The sequence below is a fragment of the Heteronotia binoei genome, chromosome 2, assembly GCF_032191835.1.
Source record: "Heteronotia binoei isolate CCM8104 ecotype False Entrance Well chromosome 2, APGP_CSIRO_Hbin_v1, whole genome shotgun sequence".
Lineage (NCBI taxonomy): Eukaryota > Metazoa > Chordata > Lepidosauria > Squamata > Gekkonidae > Heteronotia > Heteronotia binoei.
In genome coordinates, this window is record NC_083224.1 from 189,396,802 (window position 1) to 189,420,995 (window position 24,194).

The 24,194-nt window shown below is 49.4% G+C and overlaps 1 protein-coding gene across 1 annotated transcript; it reads right to left on the reverse strand.

Moving 5' to 3' along the window:
- Nucleotides 1-1,038: 1,038 nt before the first annotated feature.
- MADCAM1 (mucosal vascular addressin cell adhesion molecule 1) lies at nt 1,039-10,677 on the reverse strand. The gene is made up of 4 exons (XM_060233093.1): nt 10,365-10,677; nt 4,969-5,274; nt 2,088-2,879; nt 1,039-1,148 (listed from the first exon to the last, which is right to left on the reverse strand). The coding sequence occupies exons 1-4, from the start codon at nt 10,438-10,440 to the stop codon at nt 1,039-1,041; spliced, it is 1,284 nt and encodes a 427-aa protein (XP_060089076.1). The 5' UTR covers nt 10,441-10,677.
- Between the last annotated feature and the right edge of the window lie 13,517 nt (nt 10,678-24,194).

Here is a 24,194-nt window from a genome sequence, read left to right on the forward strand (position 1 = left end):
TGTGGTTCTGCAATAGAATCAGTCTGTACATGGAGGTATCCATATTTGTCTTCCAGAAATAAAAAAAAACAATTGTAAAACTGCTATTTTAGAATAGAAAAAGAAACCTGGACAAAACAAGAACTAAAATTTATACGAACCATTCACCATAAAAATTTGTTGGAGACAGGCTAGCTGTGGACCGCGATATTGGAGACCTCCTAGCCATGGTGGTAACCTAGAATTTCACAGATGTTTTGAGCTCTGGTCCGTTAAAAGGTGTGCCATGGCGTGAATGTTCGTCCCCAACCCCCTCACGGAGTCTCAGCCACCTCACGGAGTTGCTTTGTGAGAATATTAGGCTGGCGATCCAAAGCCCCCTTGTGAATTTCTGTGTAAATCTGTAGCGTAGGCACACTGAGAGACAGTAGCTTCTCTCTCTTGACTCAGCAGAGTTCATAACTCGTTCAGCATCATAATTGGCCCTGCCCCTTTGGTTTTGGGGCTTGATTCCTCACATGCTGCCCCACTTCACAGGTGCCTGTTGTGGCAAGACGAAGGGAAGGAGATTGAAAGCTGCTCTGAGACTCCCAAGTGAAGGACAAAGTCCTTTTTCCTGTGTAAAATGTCGGAGGGGAAACCAGCTTGGATGTCAGGCTCAGGTGTTGTCTGGAATGGACTTTGGAGCAGAAATCTGAAGCCCCAACGAAACTGGGCTCCCAAAGCAGGTGGTAGCTTCACATTTGAAGTATACGCTACCATCTAAAGGGGGACCTGTATAAGACCATTGTCCAGAGTCAAAAATTGCTATCCAATACCACGGCAGAAGTTGGAGCTGCAGGTGGTTGAACAGCACATGCTTCCCGAACTGGAGGGTCTCTGTTCCACCAACAGGTTCCAGTGAAGAGGAGCCTGGGTTCAAGCCTTCCCAAGTAGTGGATCCATTGGAACAGCCGTGCCTTTAGTTGCAAGTCCCCCTCCAGCCAGCGAGAACCGTCTTGCTTCTTGCCAACATCGCTGGTGCATGGAGAACAGCTGCCACAACAGAATTGTACCACACTAGCCGCTGTGGCGTTGCCACACTCGCCGGGATATGTAGCTGGCAACAAACAATCCCAAGACAGAGCCTGCTGCCCCAATGGTGATGATGGTGTGGGTGCTGAACGCATCTGAACAGAGAGGAAAAAAATGCAAAATGAGTCTTTCTAGGCAGCACTAAATTGGAAACCAACTAGAAATGCCAACTTCTAGGTGGGGCCCCAGAAATCCCATGGAATAACATCTGATCTCCAGACAGGCGTGCTCAGGGCCCCTGGAGAAAACAGCTACTTTGGAGGGACTCTGTGGCAATATACCTCGCTGAGGTCCCTCTCTTCCCCAAACCCTGCTGTTCTCATGCTCCACCCCTAAATCCCCAGGAATTTTTCAACTTGACTTGGCAACCCCTTGAACATGTATCTCACAAGAGGGCAATGTAGTCGACTGATAATTCTGCCAGTATCCGATCTCATCCTAGCCCCAGTTCTGCCTGCCCCACATCCGGTTCCACCTCTGACCCCCACCCCCACAGTTGTAGCCTGCCTTTGTTTCCTGCCCCACCGAAGGAACAAGGATTTCTGAATCCCCAGCAGCTCTGCTGAGAAATTTGCCGCCATTTTTAGTTTAGCTTATTTATGATTTATATCCCGCCCTTCCCAACAAGGTGGCTCAGGGCGGCTCACAGCACATAAAATCTAACATAAAAATATTAAGTTTAACATTTTACACAATTAAAAACATTAAAACATAGCAGAGATCTAATAGAACTACATTCAGTTTCCTATGCCGGTTAGTTATAAGCCAGCCGGAAGAGGGTTGTCTTACAGGCCCTGCGGAACTGAGCAAGGTCCTGCAGGGCCCTCACCTCTTCCGGCAGCTGGTTCCACCAGGAAGGGGCCATTACAGAGAAAGCCCTGTCCCTGGTAGATTTCAGGTGGGCTTCCTTTGGCCTGGGGACAACGAGAAGATTTTGGGTTCCCGATCTCAGTACTCTCTGGGGAACATGTGGGGAGAGACGGTCCCTCAGGTAGGCAGGTCCTAGGCCGTGTGAGCAGCGGGGAATTACTCACCACCAGGCACCACCTTGACACGTATGCTGGCCATCCGGGGCTGGCTGGTCATCACGACGCACTGGTAGAGCCCTTGGTGTTCTGAGCGGACGCTGTCCACTGCCAGGATGGACTGGCCCTCAGCCCTCTCCTGGTGGTACCGGGACTGATCCACAGGAGTTTCCACCCACTGGACCTGGATGTCTTTGTGACATTCCACTGCGTGGCAAGTGATGTGGAGCCTTCCCCCCAGGGTCCCTTGGGGAGGGAACGGTGTGATCACAGGCCTGCAGAGTCTGCCTGGGGCACCGGCACCGGCCCCAGTCACAGTTTGGTTTAGCCCCTTGGCGGCAGCCGTCCTCTTGGTGGGAAGGCTGTTTGGGGTAGAGACAAGCTCGGTGGCAGGATCCCCGTCTGTCGTGGGAAGGGCTTTTGAAGTAACCCCCAGCTTAGCTGAGGTCTCTGGGAGGGGTGTCGAAGTCGGCGAGGGGGGCATTCCAGTAGTGCTGGAAAGCCCCGGAGGCTTTGAAGAGACTGCTGAGGCTTCCCCCAAGGGGATCCGTGCTGTAGAAGCTGGTCCGGGGGCAGGGTGTCTCCCCATGGTGGGGCGAGATTCCAGGACAGGGGAAGCTGTGGTAGTACCAATGGTGGGATGCTTGGTGGAATGGTGGGGTGGAAGGCTTTGGGTGAGTGCCTCAAGAGAAGAATTCCTAGCAGTGGCAGAGACAGGTCTCTCTGGAGTCCCCAAAAGAGTTGTCATTGTAGCTGTCTGGGAAGAGGCGGTTTCTGCCATGGTGGCTGCCTCCTGTGTCTCTGCAAAGCAAATGTTTTGCATCTTTAAATATTTTGTCAGGATTTTACTCTCAGGTGTCAGGTTCCCTGACAATTGGGTCATTGTGGTGTTCACGCATGTTCAGTCATAACTGTTCTTGGAGTCTGATATCATATCCTGGTCTATATTCATTTGCTACCTTGCTCAAATATGTATCCAGCTGTGCTTGCTTTGGCATTCTGCAGATGTGCAGGAGGAAGACTGTAGCAGTGGAACTGTTATCTGGTAGCCATGGCAACATCTGGCTCTGGCCAGACAACCTTGAGCACCCAAAGAAAACTCTCTGTTACACATCTAACCCTGGGAACCTTAACAGACGGGGTTGGCTTTAGCTTGTGCACCTTTTTGATTGGTGTATTATTGGTTCTGTGTGTAAGTTGCCCTATTCCTGGCAATGGCCTCATGGCATGAAGGTCCATTGCTCTACATTGATCTCTAATAAACTTCTGACCATTTTCACATGCATTTAGTTGACTGGGATCAAACCTTACATTTTGCCAGAAATCCCCCACTTTTTCCTTGGCCATAGCAAGCACCTCACCATCACCCCAAGCCATGGCTGGCAACATAATTGAGAAAGTGGTGGCAGAGCAGCTCCAGAGTTTCCTGGAAGACACGTCGGCCTAGACCCATTCCTGTGTGGCTTCCACCCTGGCCATGGGATGGAGATGCACTGGTCACCCTCACAGATGATCTCTACAGACAGCTGGATCGAGGTGGATTGGTGCTGGTTCCCGCCTGGTGGATCTGGTAACATCCGCACCCTGCAGGTTCCTTGTACAGTTCCCCAGGGTGTGTAAGGCTGAGGTGTTCCACCGGATTTATGGGTGGGGACAGCAACAGCCCCCATCATACTTGGCCCATGAGTGGCCCCCACCCCATGGAGGGAGAGAAATTTATTGAACGCCGCGGATGATTTTAACTATTTTAACGGTTTTATTCTGTAAATTATTTGACCTATATTCAATTTATTGTATGTTTTAATTATGGTGTATACCACCCTGAGCACTCTGGGGGAGGGCGGTTTATAAATCAAATGAGTGCATAATAAATAAAATCCTGGGGTACAGATGAAGATAATAAAGAAATGTACCACACTGGGGCACAGGACTAATAGAGACCAGTGCTGTAGCTTCTGACTTGCCCACTTCTATGGATGGAGGAAATTACAATTACATGCTGTTTGCATCAGTGTTGCAATCAATGGGAGTTATACCGGAGTGACTCTTCAAAAGATCACACAATCAGTCTTTGCCACATCTCTGCAGGCCCTGCCTTGACCCAGAGGAAAGCCCCAAAGTGACGTGGCTCAGAAGTGGTCCGAAGGCACGGATGTTGTGCAGCGGCTACACTTTGGCCCTGGCAGCTGTTTGGGTGGGATGAGGCCTGCAAGCCAGATGTTCTGCGCATGTTTGGCCAGTAATGACCCTAACTGTAATTATATTGGTTCATATTGCGTCCCTAAATTAAGAACCAAGAGTACCGAGAAGGTATAAATTATTACCCTTTCGAGGTGAATAAAACTGAGTAGCACTGCGAAGACCAGTAAAATCTGCCAGGGTGTAAGGCACATTTCATCAGGCGTCTGAGCTTCGATTCGCAAAAGCTTATGTCCTAGGAAATTCTGGATGCAAATTATGCAAGGACAAGCATGGCCACCTGTTTGAAACTATTTCCAAGCTGGACAGTCAAGTCCCGTCTTCAGTAGGGCACTCTGATTATAACCTTGAACTGTGGCATCTCTTGGGAGCAGGAGTTTGGACAAGCAGACCGTAGGTTTAGCAAAGTAGGCCTCAGTTCATCTGACAGCCTGACTCCTCTGCTTTTAAAGTGCAGCAAAATCACACACTGAACCAAACATGAAACATCTATTCTCCTGTCTATTTGGCCTCTCCAGTCAGGTCATATCTGTGGCTAAGATATGTTTCCTGTTTGGGGTGAAGTTTCTACTACAGGGGAGGGGCTTCTATAGGACAAGAGTGGAGCCAGTGGCTCTCTCCACAGTCTTAGTCCACCTATCACCTTGCTCGGGGGCACTGGGCAAATGGTCCATTTGCACATGGCTCTTACCTTGGGCCTGAATGGTTACTCTCCTGCTTTGACTGAACAGACGCTGGCCAATCTGCAACCGTGCCTCGCACCGGTAGGTTGTCTGCTCCACAGCTGTTGGGATCTCCAATTTGGAACGAAATGTAAACAGGTCAGAATCCTCCATCTCTTCTTCCACGTGACGCTCCATCCTCTTGTCTCCCTGGAACCAGCTCAGCGTGAAGGCATCAGAAGGGTACACATGACTTGCCAAACAGGAGAGATGGGCTGGCTGCCCAATCATTGGCACTTCAGGCTGGGAGTCCAATTGCAGGGTGTCTGGAAGAGCTGAAAAGGAGTGGTGTGTTTGTGTGTATGCACCAAAGCTTCCCTCACCTGGGTGGTTGTGAACTTTGCGGTTTGAGTTCATAACCTCAGGGGCCTGACCTACAGAGCTACCTGGGATGGCACCTGCTCAAGTCTCACCACTTTTTTACGACACTGAACTGGACTGGGGTGTGCAGGTTAGGGCCCAGTGATTGGCCAATGCCCTGAAGCCTCTAGATTGGCCAGGTCTGGGATGAATGCCTGGCCATCGGAAAGTATGTGGACAGAATGGAGCGGGTGAAGAAGAGAGCATAAGAACGTCAGAAGAGTGCCCTGCTGGATCAGACCAGCGAGGGTCCATCTAGTCCAGCCTCCTGTCTCACACACTGGCCAACCAGTTCCTCTGGAGGGCCAACAACAGGGCAGAGAGGCCGAGGCCTTCCCCCAAGAAGAACAGCAGAAGAGCCCTGCTGAATCAGATCAATGGTCCCTCTAGTCCAACCTCCTGTCATACAGTGGCCAACCTGTTCCTCTCAAGGGCCAACAACAGGGCATAGAGGCCAAAGCCTTCCCCTGATGTTGCCTTCTGCTGCTGGTATTCACATGCTGACTGAATGTGGCTGTTCCCCTCATTCACAATGCCTAGTAGCTATTGATCGACTCCTCCATAAATCTATCTGACTCCCTTTTCAAGCTGTGTATTCCTGTGGCCATTACAGTGATGAGAATAATCACGTGGCTGGACACCAAGCCCTATGAGAAAAGGCTGAGAGACTTGGGAAAGTTCAGTCTGAAGAAGGGGAGGCTGACGGGAGACATATTTGCTCTCTTGAAGTCTTTGGCCCTTTCTGGACTCGCAATTTACTGCCGAGTATCCAAGCAGTCAAGGCTTTAAACCTGACTTTGTGTCTGCTATCCGCACCAATCTTACACCATCCTTCTGCAGCTACAAAATAACAGGGCCGGGTCTAGGGGGGGCAGAGGGGGCATTTGCCCCAGGCACCACGAGGCGGGGTGCTGATTGAGTGCTCCCCCAGGGTGAGCAGGATTGGCTGCTTTTGCCGCCTCTCCGTCTTGTGGATCCTCCCTCAATTTAAAGACCTCACTGGCCAGCAGTCCGGGCCCCCACCTGGTGGAATGAGCTCCCACTGGAGATCCGGGCCCTGCGGGACTTGCCCAAGTTTTGCAGGGCCTTTAAGATGCGGCTCTTCCGCCAGGCTTTTAATTGATCCAATAGGTGTCCTCTGAAGTCATCTCTTCCCCCAGCACTTTATTAGCACCTTACCATCTAGGTCAGGGGTCCTCAAACTACGGCCCGCGGGCCAGATGCAGCCCGCTGAGGACGTTTATGCGGCCCGCCGGGTTATGGCAAAATCAGACCGGAAGTGACGTTTGACCTAAACTCGCGTTAGCAATGCACACTTCCGGCACTGGGCTGAGGCGGCGGAGACAGAGTGTGAGGTGATACCAAGGTGAGGTGAGTTCCCAGGCCGGGGTGTGTGGTGTGGGGAAGGGAGAGAGATGCAGAAGACGGAGAACTGACAGCCCGCGGCCTTGTACAGTAATGGCAGTCCGGCCCTCCAACAGTCTGAGGGACAGTGAACTGGCCCCCTATTTAAAAAGTTTGAGGACCCCTGCTCTAGGTGCTTAGGTTATGCTGAACACTACCAGCCTCTATGTGGTTGATGACTTGTTGCCAATGATGTAGATCATGGTTTTTGTTAATCCTGTAATTATGATATTTTCTAGTCTGGATGTGGTTTGTTTAATGGTTCTTTAAGGTTTTTAATGTTGTAAGCCGCCCAGAGCCCACTTGCGGGATAGGGTGGGGTATAAATCGAAAAATTTAATTTAAAAATTTAATCAAATGGGAGGGGGAATCAGATCGCCTGCCTTTGCATCTCTCTGCAAGGCAGGGAGGGGACAAAGGCAGCCCTAGGGCTTCCCCCCCAATATTTTGAGTGGGGGTGCCATTTTTTGGTTTTGTCCCCGCTCAAAAAATATGTAAAAGAAAACAAAAAACCCTGCAGTTTTCCACATTTGTGAATGTCACTTGTCAGCTGTGGTGGGTAGTGTCCGTGAAATAAAATAAAAAAATACACAATTGCCCTTATCACAGCAGCTGCAAGCACCTTCTATTTAAATCCTCATCGTTCATGGTTTGTGCATGCCTTCCAGCATTAGTAGTTGCAGCGTAAGTTCAGCTGTGCACTGCCTCCTTCTTCTGATGGTTTAAACTTGGCGGGCTCCTTGGCATGCTCTGCTGAGCTGAACTCTCCCTGCAGGATTGGCTTCTGCACACCACTACTGCAGCCTTTCCCTAGGAATTTTTAACCCAGAGAGCCCAGTTTAGCAAAAAAACAACCACCCGACTTCACTAAACTCATCCTGCTTGTAAAACAAACTTTCCTTGATGGAGAAAGTGAGTGCTAATGCAGAGGGGAAGACAGCAGAAGGTGCAGAATGACCCCAATGTTGGTGGGGAGCGACCTCTGAGGGGTAGAGAGAGTCAGAGGGAAACTATGCTTTTGAATTACCATCTGCTTGGAAAAAGAGCAAAGGGGGAAATGGTCACAAAGCCGCTTTCAGAAAAGCTGGGGAAGCAGCAAACAGAAAGTGAACTGAGAGGTGAAGGGATGAAAATCAAAGCAGAACTTTGTCCCAGCGGTTTCCCTCACTCTCACAGCACCTCTGCATCGCTGTGTCTTTTTTGTTCTGCATTTCTGCCCCCCCTGGGCCCCGCCCCCCTGATGGACATGCCAGGTGAAAGGGAGGTGGGGCCCGGAGGGGCAGCAATGCAGAGGTGCTGTGAAAGTGAGGGAAACTGCTGGGACATAAAAGGCCTTTGAAAGGCTCTTAGAGGAGGGCAGGGAGCTGTTCCTGTTGGCAGCAGAGGAGAGGACTTGCAAGAATGGGTTTACATTATGGGCAGGAAGATATCGGCTGGATGTTAGGATTAATTAATTTATTTTATAGTAAGGGTAATTCAGCAGTGGAATTCAGGGTGGTGGTCTGCTTTTCCCCAAGCCCACCCGACAGTCTTCAAGCAGCGGCTGGACAAACTCTTGTCAGGGATGCTCTAGGCTGATCCTGCCTTGAGCAGGGGTGGGACTAGATGGCCTCTAAGGTCCCTTCGTAGAATCATAGAGTCGGAAGAGACCTCCAGGGTCATCTAGTCCAACCCCCTGCACAATGCGGGAAACTCACAAATACCTTCCCCTAAATTCACAGGATCTTCATTGCTGTCAGATGGCCATCTAGCCTCTGTTTAAAAACCTCCAAGGCAGGAGAGCCCACCACCTCCCGAGGAAGCCTGTTCCACTGAGGAATCGCTCTAACGGTCAGGAAGTTCTTCCTAATGTTGAGCCGGAAACTCTTTTGATTTAATTTCAACCCATTGGTTCTGCTCCGACCTTCTGGGGCCACAGAAAACAATTCCACACCATCCTCTAGATGACAGCCCTTCAAGTACTTGAAGATGGTGATCATATCACCTCTCAGCCGCCTCCTCTCCAGGCTAAACATACCCAGCTCCTTCAACCTTTCTTCATAGGATTTGGTCAACGCCATGCTGGGAATTATTAGGAAGGGAATTGAAAACAAATCAGCTGGTATCATAATGCCCCTGTATAAATCGATGGTGCGGTCTCATTTGGAGTACTGTGTGCAGTTCTGGTCGCTGCACCTCAAAAAGGATATTATAGCATTGGAGAAAGTCCAGAAAAGGGCAACTAGAATGATTAAAGGGCTGGAGCACTTTCCCTATGAAGAAAGGCTGAAACGCTTGGAGCTCTTTAGCTTGGAGAAACGTCGACTGCGGGGTGACATGATAGACGTTTACAAGATAATGCATGGGATGGAGAAAGTAGAGAAAGAAGTACTTTTCTCCCTTTCTCACAATACAAGTACTCGTGGGCATTCGATGAAATTGCTGAGCAGTCAGGTTAAAATGGATAAAAGGAAGTACTTCTTCACCCAAAGGGTGATTAACATGTGGAATTCACTGCCACAGGAGGTGGTGGCGGCCACAAGCATAGCCACCTTCAAGAGGGGTTTAGATAAAAATATGGAGCAGAGGTCCATCAGTGGCTATTAGCCACAGTGTGTGTGTATATATAAAATTTTTTGCCACTGTGTGACACAGAGTGTTGGACTGGATGGGCCGTTGGCCTGATCCAACATGGCTTCTCTTATGTTCTTATGTGACACAGAGTGTTGGACTGGATGGGCCGTTGGCCTGATCCAACATGGCTTCTCTTATGTTCTTATGTCTCCAGAGCCCTCACCATCTTTGTCGCCCTCCTCTGGACCTGTTCCAGCTTGTCTATAACCTTGTTAAAATGTGGTGCCCATGCCCAAAACTGAACACAATACTCCAGGTGAGGTCTCACCAGAGCAGAGTAAAGTGCTGCCATCACTTCATGTGATCTGGACACTATGCTTCTGTTGATACAGCCCCAAATGTTCTTCCAACTGTTTGATTCTATACTTTGCTGGGAGACTGAGAGCCAGTCTGGACTACTTCCTGTGTAGTCCAGATCGAGCCTAGAGGTCACAGGGAAAGCTCCCATCAGCCCTTCTTTCCTAGCCTGAGTGCAGCAATGCAGGGAAGAGTGAGGAATGAGCAAGTGTTACTGTGGTGGGAAGTCAGCGCTTCCAACCTAGGCCTAACCCAAGGAGTAACTCCAGGGCAAGCAAGTCTTGGGCACTTTGGCAAGCAACACTGCAGAGCTTCTGTGCTGCAGAATCTCTCGCCAGCAGGCCAAAATGCACGAGGCAAAAGGGTTCGTCACACTTTGGCCATTTATTTGACTTGCCTATTTTCTGCATATTGGCCACGATGATCAGAAAGAAGACTTTAAAAATATATCCCTTAACCCAGGGCTCCTTTGTTCGTGAAATAATTGTTCCTCCCAAGCTAACGTTTGATGAAATTTGTAACTCAGCTCGGCGGAGCTGTTGCGAGGATGACCCAGAATGCCCACAGATATTCTGTCTGCAATAGACCGTCCACAAATATTCTGACTGTTAGCAACGGAGTGGGATAGGCGGCTGATTTAAGCCGCTTCGTAGGTGTGCAGGCACACACAGAGACACACCCATCAACTTACAATACACCTGTAATTCCACTGTCTTCTGGAAGGTCTTCCCTTGGCATTGGCCTGTGCAGATCTTCAAGCCTTCCATCCTCACTGCTGCGTTGGTCACAGTCAGGATGCTGGACGTGTGGTCGGAAATGACATTTCCCAGGTCGGTGTCTAGGCCCTCCCACTGGACTTTGCCTCCTGGGCAATCCAAGGAACAATGCAGTTGAACGGAGCCCCCGACTTCCACCAGAGGTTCCTTGGGATGAACGGTCAAGGGGTTCCTGGCCCTCGGCGGCAGAGCTGTTTGAAGCAGAAGGAAGGGAGGTCAGTATTAGAGCAAGAGCCCCCGCTGCTGGGGAGCTCCCTGGCAAGTGCCTATCCTCTCAGTCTCCCTCCCCTCCCCCCCAGTTGGGGCTTCTCCTCTGCTAGACCTGGCTACGTGCCCTTCCTTCCCTTGCCCATTTCCTGTGCTCGTAGCTACTTGGGCTACCGAGCAGCACTGCCACGGAAGAGTATGCAGATTGTGAAGGTCACAGCAGTGGCACTCCCAGCCACACACACCTCCCAGTGCCATTGAGGAGAGGGTACGCAGGGAGCCATGGCGAGGGGTCAGAGCAAGCAGGGGAGGATGCAGGGAGAACGTGGGGAGGGGAGGGAGGGAGGAGTGAGTGAGTGGGAGTCCTGGGGGTGGGGAGGTGGGCCCTGAACAGTCTCTGCCTAGGTCTTATTCAGAATGTAAGCTCAACACGGCTGCCCGCTTGGATCAGTCTCCGCCTAGGGTCCGTCAAAATCGGGGTCTGGCAGTATTCATACAGTAGCAACAGCTCTCAGGTTGTAATGATCACCAGCACTGAAATTTCTTTCAGATGACGTATAAAAGCCAAGGATTTCATGTGAATGTTGAACTTGATGTTTCACACTGTTCTGATCTGTCTAGTGCATTTTCCTCCACCGTGGTCCTTCCTTCCTCCCAACAATCCTACAAGGTGGCCTGGGTCAAAAGAGACCAGCTGGCTCAAGATCATCTAAGCTTCCTAGCAGAGTGGGGATTTGAACCCAGATCTCCCAGACCCCAGCTCCCATGCAACCTTTGGCCCCACCTGATTATGGCCTTTGGGAAGATGGGAGGTATCTTTCATAAGGCCTGGGTGGTTTGCTTGTAGCCACAACGCACTTGAGGCTTAATGTCTGGCAGCCCGCAAAGGAGAGTGTATTGTGTTCAACTGATACGGAAAAAGCAAATTCCACCCCCCCCCCACACACAAGCACTAACTCCAGTCACAGTCTCTGCATCACCCCAGATTGTGCCCGCCCTTCCAAAGAACAAGCAGGATGGTGCCAAAATCAGTTTCCATTTTTCGGATTTTTTTTTTAAAGCATGTTTCTAGTTCTTCAGACTTCAGGGACAGATTTGACCATCTAGGGGCAGGTATGGTGAAGCAAAATCCCCTAAGCAAACAGGAGGGAAAGCCTGAGAAGGGATTTCCAGTATTTGAAGTCCACAGAAACCTGAGTTCAAATCCTTTTTAAATCACAAAGCAAAATGAGGCACAGTCTGAACCTTTTCTATCTTACAGGATTGTTGTTTTGAAGGTAAAAAGAAGGAAACCCCATGCTGCTTGGAGAAAGGAGGTAAAAATGCAGTTAGCAGATTTGAAAGCAAGGCGGTTTAGTGTTTGGGGCAACAAAAGATACATTTATTTCTAAAGTTCATGAAAGTCCTATGCAATATAACAAATTGTAAAAGCAAAGGAGACCCTGGCACTGTGCATGGGGCTGGACTAGATGACCCTGGAGATCCCTTCCAACTCTTTTGATTCTATGACAGCAGAACCACAGTCTAATGGCACAGGGGCTGCTCGGGGGGTTGACTGCTGTTAGGACGCTAACTTGCTAAATGTCAAGAAGGTAACAGAAGATAGTTCTGACTTCTATCATTTCTGCTTGCTCTCTGCCTTTAGCAGCGGTGCAACAGTCAGAAATTCAATGGACAGAGCAGTTTCCCAAACAATAAAAGGTAAGGAATGGGTGTGAGCAGCTTCACCTGTTGAAATTCTGCCTGCACTGCTGTTAAAAACAGGGCCTCTAGCCCAGTATCCTGTTTCCAACAGCCTGCCCACTCACTCTGTCTTCTGGCATATGGTATCCCATGTCTCTGAGCATGGAGAGTCTACGTAGCCGGCCCGGCTAGAAAGCATCAATTAGAGCTTCCTATGCTTCTGAAGGCGACCTGAGGTGGAGGGAGGGCCGAGGGCCGTACATAGCCTGTTGTGGCAATGAGTCCCACGTGCATCGTGCGATGTCTCTCAGATCACCCTATACTGCTGTTAGATGACTTCCCATGTGCTTTTAAAGGCACGAGGCCTAGGAAAAAAACAGACAGCAACCTAACTGCTTACTTATGCCAGAGGCTGATTTTTCAAAAAAATGGACAGCACAACTTACCCCAGTTATCGCAGAGCAGGCTGAGCAGAAGTGCAAGAGGCAGGGCTTCCATCCCTTTCCCAATACGCCGCCGCAGAGAGCTGAAGCTTTTGTTTGGGTCGCTTCCTTCCTTTGGAGCACGGATGCCAAGGAGGCTGAACTGGGGTCAATTCTCGTTCTGGCCCAAAATCATGCCTGGCGAACCTCTTAATTTTGAACCGAGAGGCTCCTCCCACATCCTGGCTGACAAAAGAAAAATGCCCGCCCCCTTCTGTAGCCCTCCTGCTGCGTGGATTCTGGACTTTGCATCCCCCCCCTCCCCGAAGAGTTTTTATTTACAAAAGGGAGGAGGCAGAAAGAGCAATAAACTCTTGAATGACCTGATCAGAGTCTCAAGTCTTCAAAAGACAAATCACATTATTTTTAGATTGGATCTACAGGCCTCCATTTTCATAAATAAGTAACAATTTATCACATTTTTATTTCTCCTTTCCTCAAGGAGCTCAGCGCAGCATCCATGCTTCTCCTGTCTCCATTTTGTCCTCACAACACCTCTGCAAAGTTGGGCTGAAAGAAGACTTGCCTGTAGCCACCCAGTGGGTTTACGTCAAGCTGTTGCTCCTGTTGTTTTTTAACATGCTTGGTGTGAACATTACCTCTGGAATCCCCCAAAAAACATTTTCGAAAGCTGCAAGATGAATGATTTCTCGCTTACCAAATTAATCCCACTAAGCCTCTTTTCCCAGCAGCCACTGTGGGAATGGGGAATTCTCTTGTCTCCCTGTGGCTAGATCATTCAGACACTCCTGATAAGAAGAAGAAGATATTGGATTTATATCCCGCCCTCCACTCCAGAGAGTCTCAGAGCGGCTCACAATCTCCTTTCCCTTCCTCCCCCACAACAGACACCCTGTGAGGTAGATGAAGATATTGGATTTATATCCCGCCCTCCACTCCAAAGAGTCTCAGAGCGGCTCACAATCTCCTTCCCCTTCCTCCCCCACAACAGACACCCTGTGAGGTAGATGAAGATATTGGATTTATATCCCGCCCTCCACTCCGAAGAGTCTCAGAGCGGCTCACAATCTCCTTCCCCTTCCTCCCCCACAACAGACACCCTGTGAGGTAGATGAAGATTTTGGATTTATATCCCGCCCTCCACTCCAAAGAGTCTCAGAGCGGCTCACAATCTCCTTTCCCTTCCTCCCCCACAACAGACACCCTGTGAGGTAGATGAAGATATTGGATTTATATCCCGCCCTCCAATCCGAAGAGTCTCAGAGCGGCTCACAATCTCCTTTACCTTCCTCCCCCACAACAGACACCCTGTGAGGTGGGCGGGGCTGGAGAGGGCTCTCACAGCAGCTGCCCTTTCAAGGACGACCTCTGCCAGAGCTATGGCTGACCCAAGGCCATGCCAGCAGGTGCAGGTGGAGGAGTGGGGAATCAAACCCGGTTCTCCCAGATAAGAGTCCGCACGCTTAACCACTACACCAAACTGGCTCTCCACAGGCGTGCTTCACAGTCGGCTTGCTGTCTTTCTCCAGGAGTCCCTGCCTGGGGCTGCCGTCCTTCTGGACAAAAAGCACACCTTGAAGTAATTAATTCAATGTGCGTGCAAAGGCTTCATCTAGTGCAGAGCGTCAGTTTGGTGTAGTGGCTTAGTGCGCAGACTCTAATCTGGGAGAGATGGGTTTGATTCCCCACTCCTTCACATGCACTTGCTGAGTGACCTTGTGTCAGTCATAGTTCTTGAAAGAGCTGCTCTCTCAAGAGCAGTTTTTGAAAGAGCTCTCTCAGCCCCACCTGCCTCAAAGCCGGGGTCTGTTGTGGGGAGGGGAAGGGAAGGGAAGGAGATTGTAAGCTGCTCAGAGACCCCAAGTGAAAGGCGGGGTATAAAGCCAATCCCTTCTCTTCTCCTAGTCTGCCATTGTGTCCCTGTGGGCAGGCAATTTCCTGTTCCTCTCTGCTGAATTTGAGATTGCGAGCACACCCCGTCTTCTTCACCTCTCACTCTGAGCCTTGACTAGAGTTGCCAAGTCCAATTCAAGAAATATCTGGGGACTTTGGGGGTGGAGCCAGGAGACATTGGGGTAGAGCCAAGATCAAGGCTGTGACAAGCATAACTGAACTCCAAAGGGGGTTCTGGCCATCACATTTAAAGGGACGGCATACCTTTTCAATTCCTTCCTTTCATAGGAAATAATGAAGGATAGGGGCACCTTCTTTTTGGGGCTCATAGAATTGGACCCCCTGGTCCAAACGTTTTGAAACTTGGGGGGTATTTTGGGAAGAGGCACTAGATGCTATACTGAAAATTTGGTGCTTCTACCCCAAAATACAGCCCCCTCAGATACCTGCAGATCAATTCTCCATGATTTTCTATGGGAATAAATCTCCATAGGGAATAATAGAGTTCCCAGCAGACATTTCCCTCCCCTTCCTCCCGCTTTCTGACGACACTGAAGGGGGGGGGAGGGCCTCCAAACCAAAGGATCCCCTGCCCCCACCTGGGGATTGGCAACCCTAGCCTTGATGGTGATGCTGTATTCTTGCCATCCCTGCACACACACACACTTTGCCTTGCCCCCTCCCCATGTCCCAGACTGCCCTGAAACTGGACTGAGATGTAATCCCGTCATCGGGGTGGGTCTCAGCCAGAGAGTAGGTCATTGCACCTTCCCCCTGATTACGTGACCTTCAACCCCACTTGTTCCTCCCCTCTAGACTCTGGTGAAAGTGAGATGGTAGAGTGTTGTTGTCACGGGCTGGGGCTGGGTCAGGCAAAGTCCAGGGGCAGTCCAAGGTCTGTAGCTGGTGAGCAAAGAGGGTCCAAGGCGCCAAAACCAAATCACAGTCCAGGTATCACAGGTCAGAGGTTCAGAAGCCAAAGTCAGGGGGTCCAGAAGTCAAAGCCAAGGGGTCCAGAAGCCAAAGTCAAAAGCCAAAGTGGATGCTAGAATGTCAGGTAAGTGACTAGTTGCTTCCACAAAGCCTCCTCCTAAAGCCCACAGCTATATAGCCCTCTGCTGTCTGTTGCCCATTTGGGCTAATTGCTGGATCCTGCTGAGACTCAAGCATCCTCACTCCTAGAAGGGCCAGAATCCTTTCAAAACTCAGGGCTCAGGGAGCGTCTTGCTCGTGAGCGTGCCGCCCTCCTCCGATCCCTGAAGTCCTGACGAAGGCGGTCACGCACACGAGCCACCCGAGAGGGCGAGGCAGGGGGGCTTGGATCTTCTCCAGCAGGAGGCAGGGGCACTGGTGCAGGTGGCAGGGGCACAGTTTCTCCTGCAGGCTCAGCTTCTTCTGCAGGGTCTCCAGTACCCATGACAGTTGTCAGCCTCCAGGTGGGGAACAATTAAGAAAACCATGGCGTGGAGATCGGAGAAATGTAAATACACCATGTAACTCAATTTGAGTAAATACAATATATAACCACCATTATTCTCTAAAGTTCATAGCGAAGTCCATAAATGTCAAGAGTCATCTCCTCTGCATTCCTCTTGCCATGTTTTGTACTATAACCAATTTGCTTGAGTGCATTCTTGCTTTGCTCATCCTTGCTGTGTGCTTATTTTGGGAACATATTAAGTAAGCTGTTTCCACCGACTTCAAGGTCAGACACTGGGAGAAGCGTAAATTAGACACCTGGACTCTAAACTAGGGGTGGACTCCAAAGGAGGGTGGGAGGGGGTCCCGCCAAAACCCCGGTTTTTGCTTTGCCACGCTTGCAATTGAATTGTAACAGTTGGGGCAAGGGGTTAAAAGGAGAGTCCCTGGGCTAAGACGTTAGTCTTAGCAAAGATGCTGTACTGCCTTATGATGCTTATGGAATAAACTGCTGATTCATTGGACTGTGTTATTCCTTGACTCGAGGTCCTGACAATAAACACTATAGTTATACAATACAGGAATTGAAGTGTAACACAAATTTATAAGAGCCCATGTCAGTCTCCAGAATAACTCAATAGGCGGACCACAATTCAGCAGACCGTTCTGTCCAAATGCAACAACATGCTTCCTAGGTTAAATTGCATGTTTCAAAAACATACATCCTCCTCTTGTCACAATTTAGTCCAGAATCACTGCTCAAAGAAACATTCACATAACCAGGTTATTTCCACAATAATTCTGTTTCTCCTGGCATGGTGGGAAAAGGGCCAGGGCTGATCTCTTTCAAAACATGGCCAGACCCACCCCCACATACACACTCTGGTGCAACTGGCAAGATATGGCAGGGGGTGAGGAGGAGGAGCCCTATCAATTTCCCCAACATGGTGAATTTCACCCTCTTCAAAAGGATTTGGGTAGGTTTGGAGGGCTTGGGCATCCTGTCATCAAGGCAGGGATGCCTGACGTCGTGGGGCTCATGGGTGCCATGGATGGGACCTTTCCTGGTGCCTGCAAGTGTTTTTTAGCAAATGGGTGGAGCCAAGCAACGCTTTTGCTGAGCAGGGTTTCTGATTGGCTGTGCAGATTTTTTAAAATGTTGCTTTGGCAGCAGCTGCTACCATAGCACAAGGAACTGAGCAGAGCACTTGAATTATGATGTACTAAAAGAAGGACAAGTGGAATGTGATTAATTGAGCTGGTCAGTGCAGTGAGATACAGTGGGGCAAGATGGAGGACACAAATAAAGACACTGAATATTCAAAGAATCCGCATCCCTTTGAGAAAGGACCGAAACGGACTGTGTAGACATTCAATACCATCAGGAGACAAATACTGAGAGAATTTTTGCAAGCACTGCAACCATATTGAAGTCACATGCTTATATAGCATGTGACTCATAAGTCACAGCTCTTTTGGAAAACTGTTTGTAACCATCGTTAAGTGTCTGTTACACTGGTGTTATCAAAAAGCTGTTGTGTAAAATATTGAGGTGTTTATAAAACTGTAAAGAATTGTATACTATTTAATAGACATAATTTGCTAGCACGGTGAGTTTACTTGATATTATGAAAAGAAGCTGCGGCAGCCATTTTGTGGCTGGCTCCACCTCTCACGGCTGCCGTATTGTGGCTGGGCCCATTACGCTGCAGCATCAGAATTCCAGAGGTGCCCACAGGCTCCAAAAAGTTGGGGACCCTGGATGAAGGCATCATAAGGGTTCTTTCCCCACTCTTAACTTGGAAGGCAGACGGTGAAGTAGGGTTGCCAATCCCCAGGTGGGGGCAGGGGATCCCCCGGTTTGGAGGCCCTCCCCCCGCTTTGGGGTCGTCAGAAAGCAGGGAGGAGGGGAGGGAAATGTCTGCTGGGAACTCTGTTATTCCCTATGGAGATTTATTCCCATAGAAAATCATGGAGAATTGATCCGCAGGTATCTGGGGCTCTGGGGGGGGGGTATTTTTTGAGGTAGAGGCACCAAATTTTTAGAACAGCATCTAGTGCCTCTCCCCAAAATATCCCCCAAGTTTCAAAACAATTGGACCAGGGGGTCCAATGCTATGAGCCCCAAAAGAAGGTGCCCCTATCCATTATTTCCTATGGAAGGAAGGCATTGAGAAGGTGTGCCGTCCCTTTAAATGTGATGGCCAGAACTCCCTTCGGAGTTCAATTATGCTTGTCACAGCCTTGATCTTGGCTCCACCTTTAATGTCTCCTGGCTCCACCCCCAAAGTCCCCAGATATTTCTTGAATTGGACTTGGCAACCCTACAGTGAAGGCAAGGCCTCTGCAGCATAGGTGGTTCCATGAAGCATACATCACCTTTTAGCAAGAAAAACATGAGGCCCCCCCATGTGTACAATTCTACAAGGAAATTGTGGTCGGATGATTGAAAATGCCCTTTATATGGAATGTATACTGTTCACAGTGACGTCAACAGGAAGGCTGAAATGTAGCCATAAATCCACTTTCCTGTGTGACCGCCAGTGCACTTAAAAACCCGTTAACAGTTCTGTTTCTTTAACTGCATTTCCATCTTTCATCTGTGCTCCCCAGAAGCAGGAGGCAGCACCATTTAAGTTTAATTTGAAGCAGAAGCTTTCATGTGCATGCAGGGCCGGTCCGGCCATTAGGCAAACTAGGCGATTGCCTAGGGCGCTGGCCTTCTGGGGGGTGCCGAATTGGGTGCCCCCCCAGGTGTCTCAGTGAGCTTATCAGTGTGCGTGGAGGGGATGTGTGTCAGAAGTTAGCCTTGCCTAGGGTGCCAGGCAGTCTAAGGCCAGCCCTGTGTACTTGCACACTCCACGTGTGCACACAAAAGCTTATACCCGGAGTGAAATTGTTCGTCTTAAAGGTGCTCCTGGTCTCAAACTTGGTTCAATAAAAGCCTCAGGAAGGCCCCTCTGTTCCTTGGCCACTGACCTCCAACAGCAGCCTCAAGCACTGCAGCGCTGCCCTCGGTCGTGGCACAGGGAATCCCCTCCGCTGCCTCTGGCAGACTTCCCTTGAATCCCGGATTCCTCGGGGAAATCAGCTCAGCTTCCAGCAACAGATTTATTCTAAGGAACACTGCAGAGAGGAGCCCCTAGAACTCTGGGAAATGCTTTAGCGAAGAGAAGGCGGGAGGGAAATGCCCATCATTGTCCAACCCTCTATCAGAAGCTTCTTGGGATGGAAAATCCCCTACTTGACCAGAGGCCTTTCTTTTTGCCAGAACCCTACCCACACCCTTTGGCCTTCTTTTGCTCTGTGAGGCTGGGATGAAAACACACACACACACACACGCTGATTCCAGCAAATGGGCTGAGCCTCTGCTCAGGGTTTTAATGGGCTTCCCAGAGACAATCCAACTGGAGCCATGCTTCTTTCTGCTCTAGTGTCATGTGACAGTAGGAGAGAGCAAATATGAAAGAGGTTTAGCCCCCCACTGTACGGAGTGTTTCTGCAGAAGCAGCCAGCAAGTTCCTGTGTTCAAATCCACAACATTCCAGTAAGGGTGCAAGAGTGCTATTGTCTGCAGGAGGACCGACCGACCTTACTGGGGGGGTTGTGAGCAGGAGAAAGGCAGGCATGGGCCCACAGGGGTGGGGCCAGAGGGTGGCGGCTGACCAGAGGTGGCCAAAGTGGCTGGGGAACAGCAGGGCTGGTAGGAGGGAAGCTTTGCCCAGAAAGCAGAGCTAGAGGTGAGGTTGCCAATCTCTGGGAAGTAGCTGGAGATCTCCTGGTATCACAACTGATCACCAGGTGACAGATCAATTCACCTCAGAAAATGGCTTTGGCAGGTGGACTCGAGGTGTCATGCCCTATTGAAGTCCCTCCCCTCCCCCCAAAATCTCCAGGTAATTCCCAACCTGGAGCTGGCAACCCTACATACAGGAGAGAATTGTATTGAGAATGTACATCATGCTTTCCTTCAATGTTGAAAGTATTTAATGAACATTATCAGAGGCAATGTGGTACAATAAGAGTGCCAAGATTGGAGAGATCCAGATTCAAATGCCCACTCAGCAGGGAAATTCACTGCATGACTGTGGGCTTCCTTCCCATCCCAGCCTCCCATCCCAGGGTTGTCATGGGAGGGAGGGAGGGAGGGGAGCCATGGACACTTTAGAGCCTTGGAAGAAAGGAGAAACCAAAAAGTCCACAGCCAAACCAGCCCTTGACTGTTCTTATAGTCCCAGAAGGAGGGTCTGAGATGGGAGCTAACCAAAGGCCACGAGCTCAATTGCTGGCTGAGACCTGCCTGCTACAGCAGAGACTACTTTAAGCATGCACAGGAAAAGCACACAAGCCAGTTTGGTGTAGTGGTTAAGTGTGCGGACTCTTATCTGGGAGAACCGGGTTTGATTCCCCACTCCTCCACTTGCAGCTGCTGCAATGGCCTTGGGTCAGCCATAGCTCTGGCAGAGGTTGTCCTTGAAAGGGCAGCTGCTGTGAGAGTCCTCTCCGGCCCCACCCACCTCACAGGGTGTCTGTTGTGGGGGAGGAAGGTAAAGGAGATTGTGAGCCGCTCTGAGACTCTTCGGAGTGGAGGGCGGAATATAAATCCAATATCTTCTTCTATCTTCTTTAGATTGGGATCAGCCCAGCGGGTCCACCTAGCCCAGCATCCTGTTTCACACATCAGCCATCAAGTTGCCCTGGAGGAACAAACAAACGGGGCACAGGGGCCAAAGTCTTTCCTTTTTTGTGGCCTCCCTGCACTGGTAGTCAGGTTTGCTGCCTCGGTAGCTGGAGGCTTGCTTTAGTCATCCCCACGGCTAGTAGCCACTGAAGGCCCTCTCCTCCTTCTAACCCTACTGGCAGTGAATTCTGTAATTTAATTGTTGAGTAAAGAAGTGTTTCCTTTTGTCTATTATTTCACCACAAAAGCCCCCTCTATCCACTTCCTCCACTCCATGCACAACTTTGTAGACTTCTCCTGTGCCTCCCCTTAGCCATTGTTTTTCAAGACTGAAAAGTCCCAGATTCTCCGGCCTTTCCTCACAGGAACAATACAATCAGCACCGGAAATACACTTATATTGTCACACCAAAGTGTGTACAAACATATATTTTAGTGACAAAGACTTAACAACATTTAAACACACAGTAATGATTCCGGAAAAGCAGCTGGCTACAAAACTCAATCACCGAAGAAGTCTAACAGTGCAAAAGTCCACACAACTCCATATATAGGGCAAAGCTCACTTCCTGTACATGTCTCTATGTCCTGTTGTCTTCTGTGCTGCTTCCAAGGAATCCGAAAAATTCACTGGAAAGAGAAAGGGTTTGACTCCTAGGTAGGGTTGCCAATCCCCAGGTGGGGGCAGGGGATCCCCCGGTTTGGAGGCCCTCCCCTTGCTTCAGGGTCGTCAGAAAGCGGGGGGAGGGGAGGGAAAATGTCTGCTGGGAACTCTATTATTCCCTATGGAGATTTATTCCCATAGAAAATCATAGAGAATTAAACCGTGGATATATGGGGCTCTGGGGGGGCTGTTTTTTGGGGTAGAGGCACCAAATTTTCAGTATAGCATCTAGTGCCTCTCCCCAAAATACCCCCCAAGTTTCAAAAAGATTGGACCAGGGAGTCCAATTCTATTAGCCCCCAAAGAAGGTGCCCCTATCCTTCATTATTTCCTATGGAAGGAAGGAATTGAAAAGGTGTGCCATCCCTTTAAAGGTGATGGCCAGAACTCCCTTTGGAGTTCAATTATGCTTCTCACAGCCTTGATCTTGGCTCCACCCCTAATCTCCTGGCTCCACCCCCAAAGTCCCCAGATATTTCTTGAATTGGACTTGGCAACCCTACTCCTAGGTCAAATTACAGCTTTGTTTCTTGTCCCTTCCTCAGCCTGAGCTCTCCACAACCATTGTCCCACGGAGCCAGAGAGAAATACTTTCGTTTGATCGACTCATTTCTTTTTTGCTCTGCACCTGGCATAACTTTGTAAACCTCTCCCATGCCTCCCCTTAGCCATCATCTTTTGAGACTGAAAAGTCCCAGACTCACAGGAATCCTTCAAAACCTCACCAGTTGAATGATCACTCTCACCAAAAAGTGTGTAAACAAACATTCAGTGCACAGTTTATAAGAAGTCCATACAGCAAAATAATAGAACGAATACCCACACGACGCTCCCCCAGGCTGTTTTCTAAAGTCACGTCTCAGAGGCACCTCCTTCAGCCGCTTCTTGCAGTTCAGAATCTGGGTGATTCTGAATGGCAAGAAGCAGCTGAAAGCAGTGCCTCTGAGACATGTCTTTAGAAAACAGCCTGCGGGAGCGTCGTGTGGGTGTTTGTTCTATTATTTTGCTGTATGAACTTCTTATAAACATATATGGTCAGGGACCTGCCTATCTACTGGACCGCCTTTCTCCATATATTCCCTGGAGAGCACTGCATTCAGGGGCAAAAAACTTACTGTCCGCCCCCAGACCAAAAGAAGCCAGGTTATGTGTGACAAGATCTAGGGCTTTTTCGGTGGCAGCACCAGAACTTTGGAACACCCTTCCGGAAACCATACGGGCCCTGCGGGATCTGTCTGCGTTCCGCAGGGCCTGTAAGACCGAATTGTTCAAGCAGGCCTTCGATGCTTGACGGAAGGAGGGCTGCCACCAGGACATCACATAGAATGCTGGTGATCCCTGTTCGGAAATAAAATGCCGCCTATGCTGTACTGATGCAGCACCACAGAATGGTTTTAAAAATTGAAATATGTTTTAAAAATTGAAATATGTAAATTATGGCTTTATATGTTTTATTGGTTTAATTGTATTGATATGATGCTGTGAGCCGCCCTGAGTCTGCTTGCAGAGAGGGCAGGATATAAGTTGAACGTAATAAATAAATATATAAATTATAAACTGTGCACTAAATGCATGTTTACACACTTTTTGTGTGAGAGTGATCATTCAACTGGTGAGGTTTTGAAGGATATATTGTGCTTAATACACCCGTACCTGTGCCACTGGAAAGCTCGCTCACAGGAAAGCTGCTCCAACAGCCTCATCATCTCGGTTGCCCTGCTTTGTGCTTCTTCCCAGCTCTGCAATATCCGTTCCTGAGATACATTGACCAGAACTGCACATGGTATCCCGATTGAGGCCACATCATAGCTTTATACAAGGGCATTGCATTGTTGGCCTTTTTATTTTCAGCCCCTTTCCTAATCAATCCCTGCACAGAGTTTGCCTTTTTTTCACCACTGCTACATGATGGGTCAACGATTTTCATCAAGCTTCCTCCACAACCTCGAGATCTTTTTAGTTGCTGTCGCGGCCAGTTCAGACTGCACTGGCATATATTTAAAAGTAGGATTTTATTTTGTTCCAGTATTCATCACCTTATATTTACAAATATTGAACTTCATCTGCCACATTGTTTCCCACTCACCTAAATATAGGAAGATCCTCCAGTAGCTGTTCCCAACCTGCCTAGATTTTCACCTTCCTTGGCAACTACGCTGCTCGTCCACAATTCCAAATTAAACAGCACTGGTCTCTCCCCGTTCCATCACCACTCCTCATAGGACCCTCCTGATCGTTTTACTGCCAGAAACACCATTTTAAAGTTCCTACCAGACACCGGGCGGGGGTGGGGGGAGAAGAAGGGTGGGTTACAACTTGAGAAAACACCAGCCCAAATATAAACTTTTCCTCTTCAGACAGTGGCCACAGTAAGTCTTACGGGCAAAGGTTTAAATGGATAAGAGTAGAAACTTGGAACATGCGGGGGTCAAACAGACAGGGAAGCTGCAAATTTTGGTGCAGATGCAAACGATATTCCAACTTGATCAAACTGCTCCCTTACAGCATCCCTGTTGGGGAGGGACGGTGGCTCAGTGGTAGAGCATCTGCTTGGGAAGCAGAAGGTCCCAGGTTCAATCCCTGGCATCTCCAAAAAAGGGTCCAGGCAAATAGGTGTGGAAAACCTCAGCTTGAGACCCTGGAGAGCCGCTGCCAGTCAGGTGAGGGACGGTGGCTCAGTGGTAGAGCATCTGCTTGGGAAGCAGAAGGTCCCAGGTTCAATCCCCGGCATCTCCAAAAAAGGGTCCAGGCAAGTA

Coding starts and splice junctions, on each gene's coding strand:
- MADCAM1 (XM_060233093.1), bottom strand. CDS start 10,440: ATGGAAGGCTTGAAGATCTGCACAGGCCAATGCCAAGGGAAGACCTTC. Junction 5,275..10,364: donor AGTGGAATTACAGGTGTATT/GTAAGTTGATGG, acceptor ACTCCTTTTCAG/CTCTTCCAGACACCCTGCAA. Junction 1,149..2,087: donor TGTCAAGGTGGTGCCTGGTG/GTGAGTAATTCC, acceptor CTCTCTGTTCAG/ATGCGTTCAGCACCCACACC.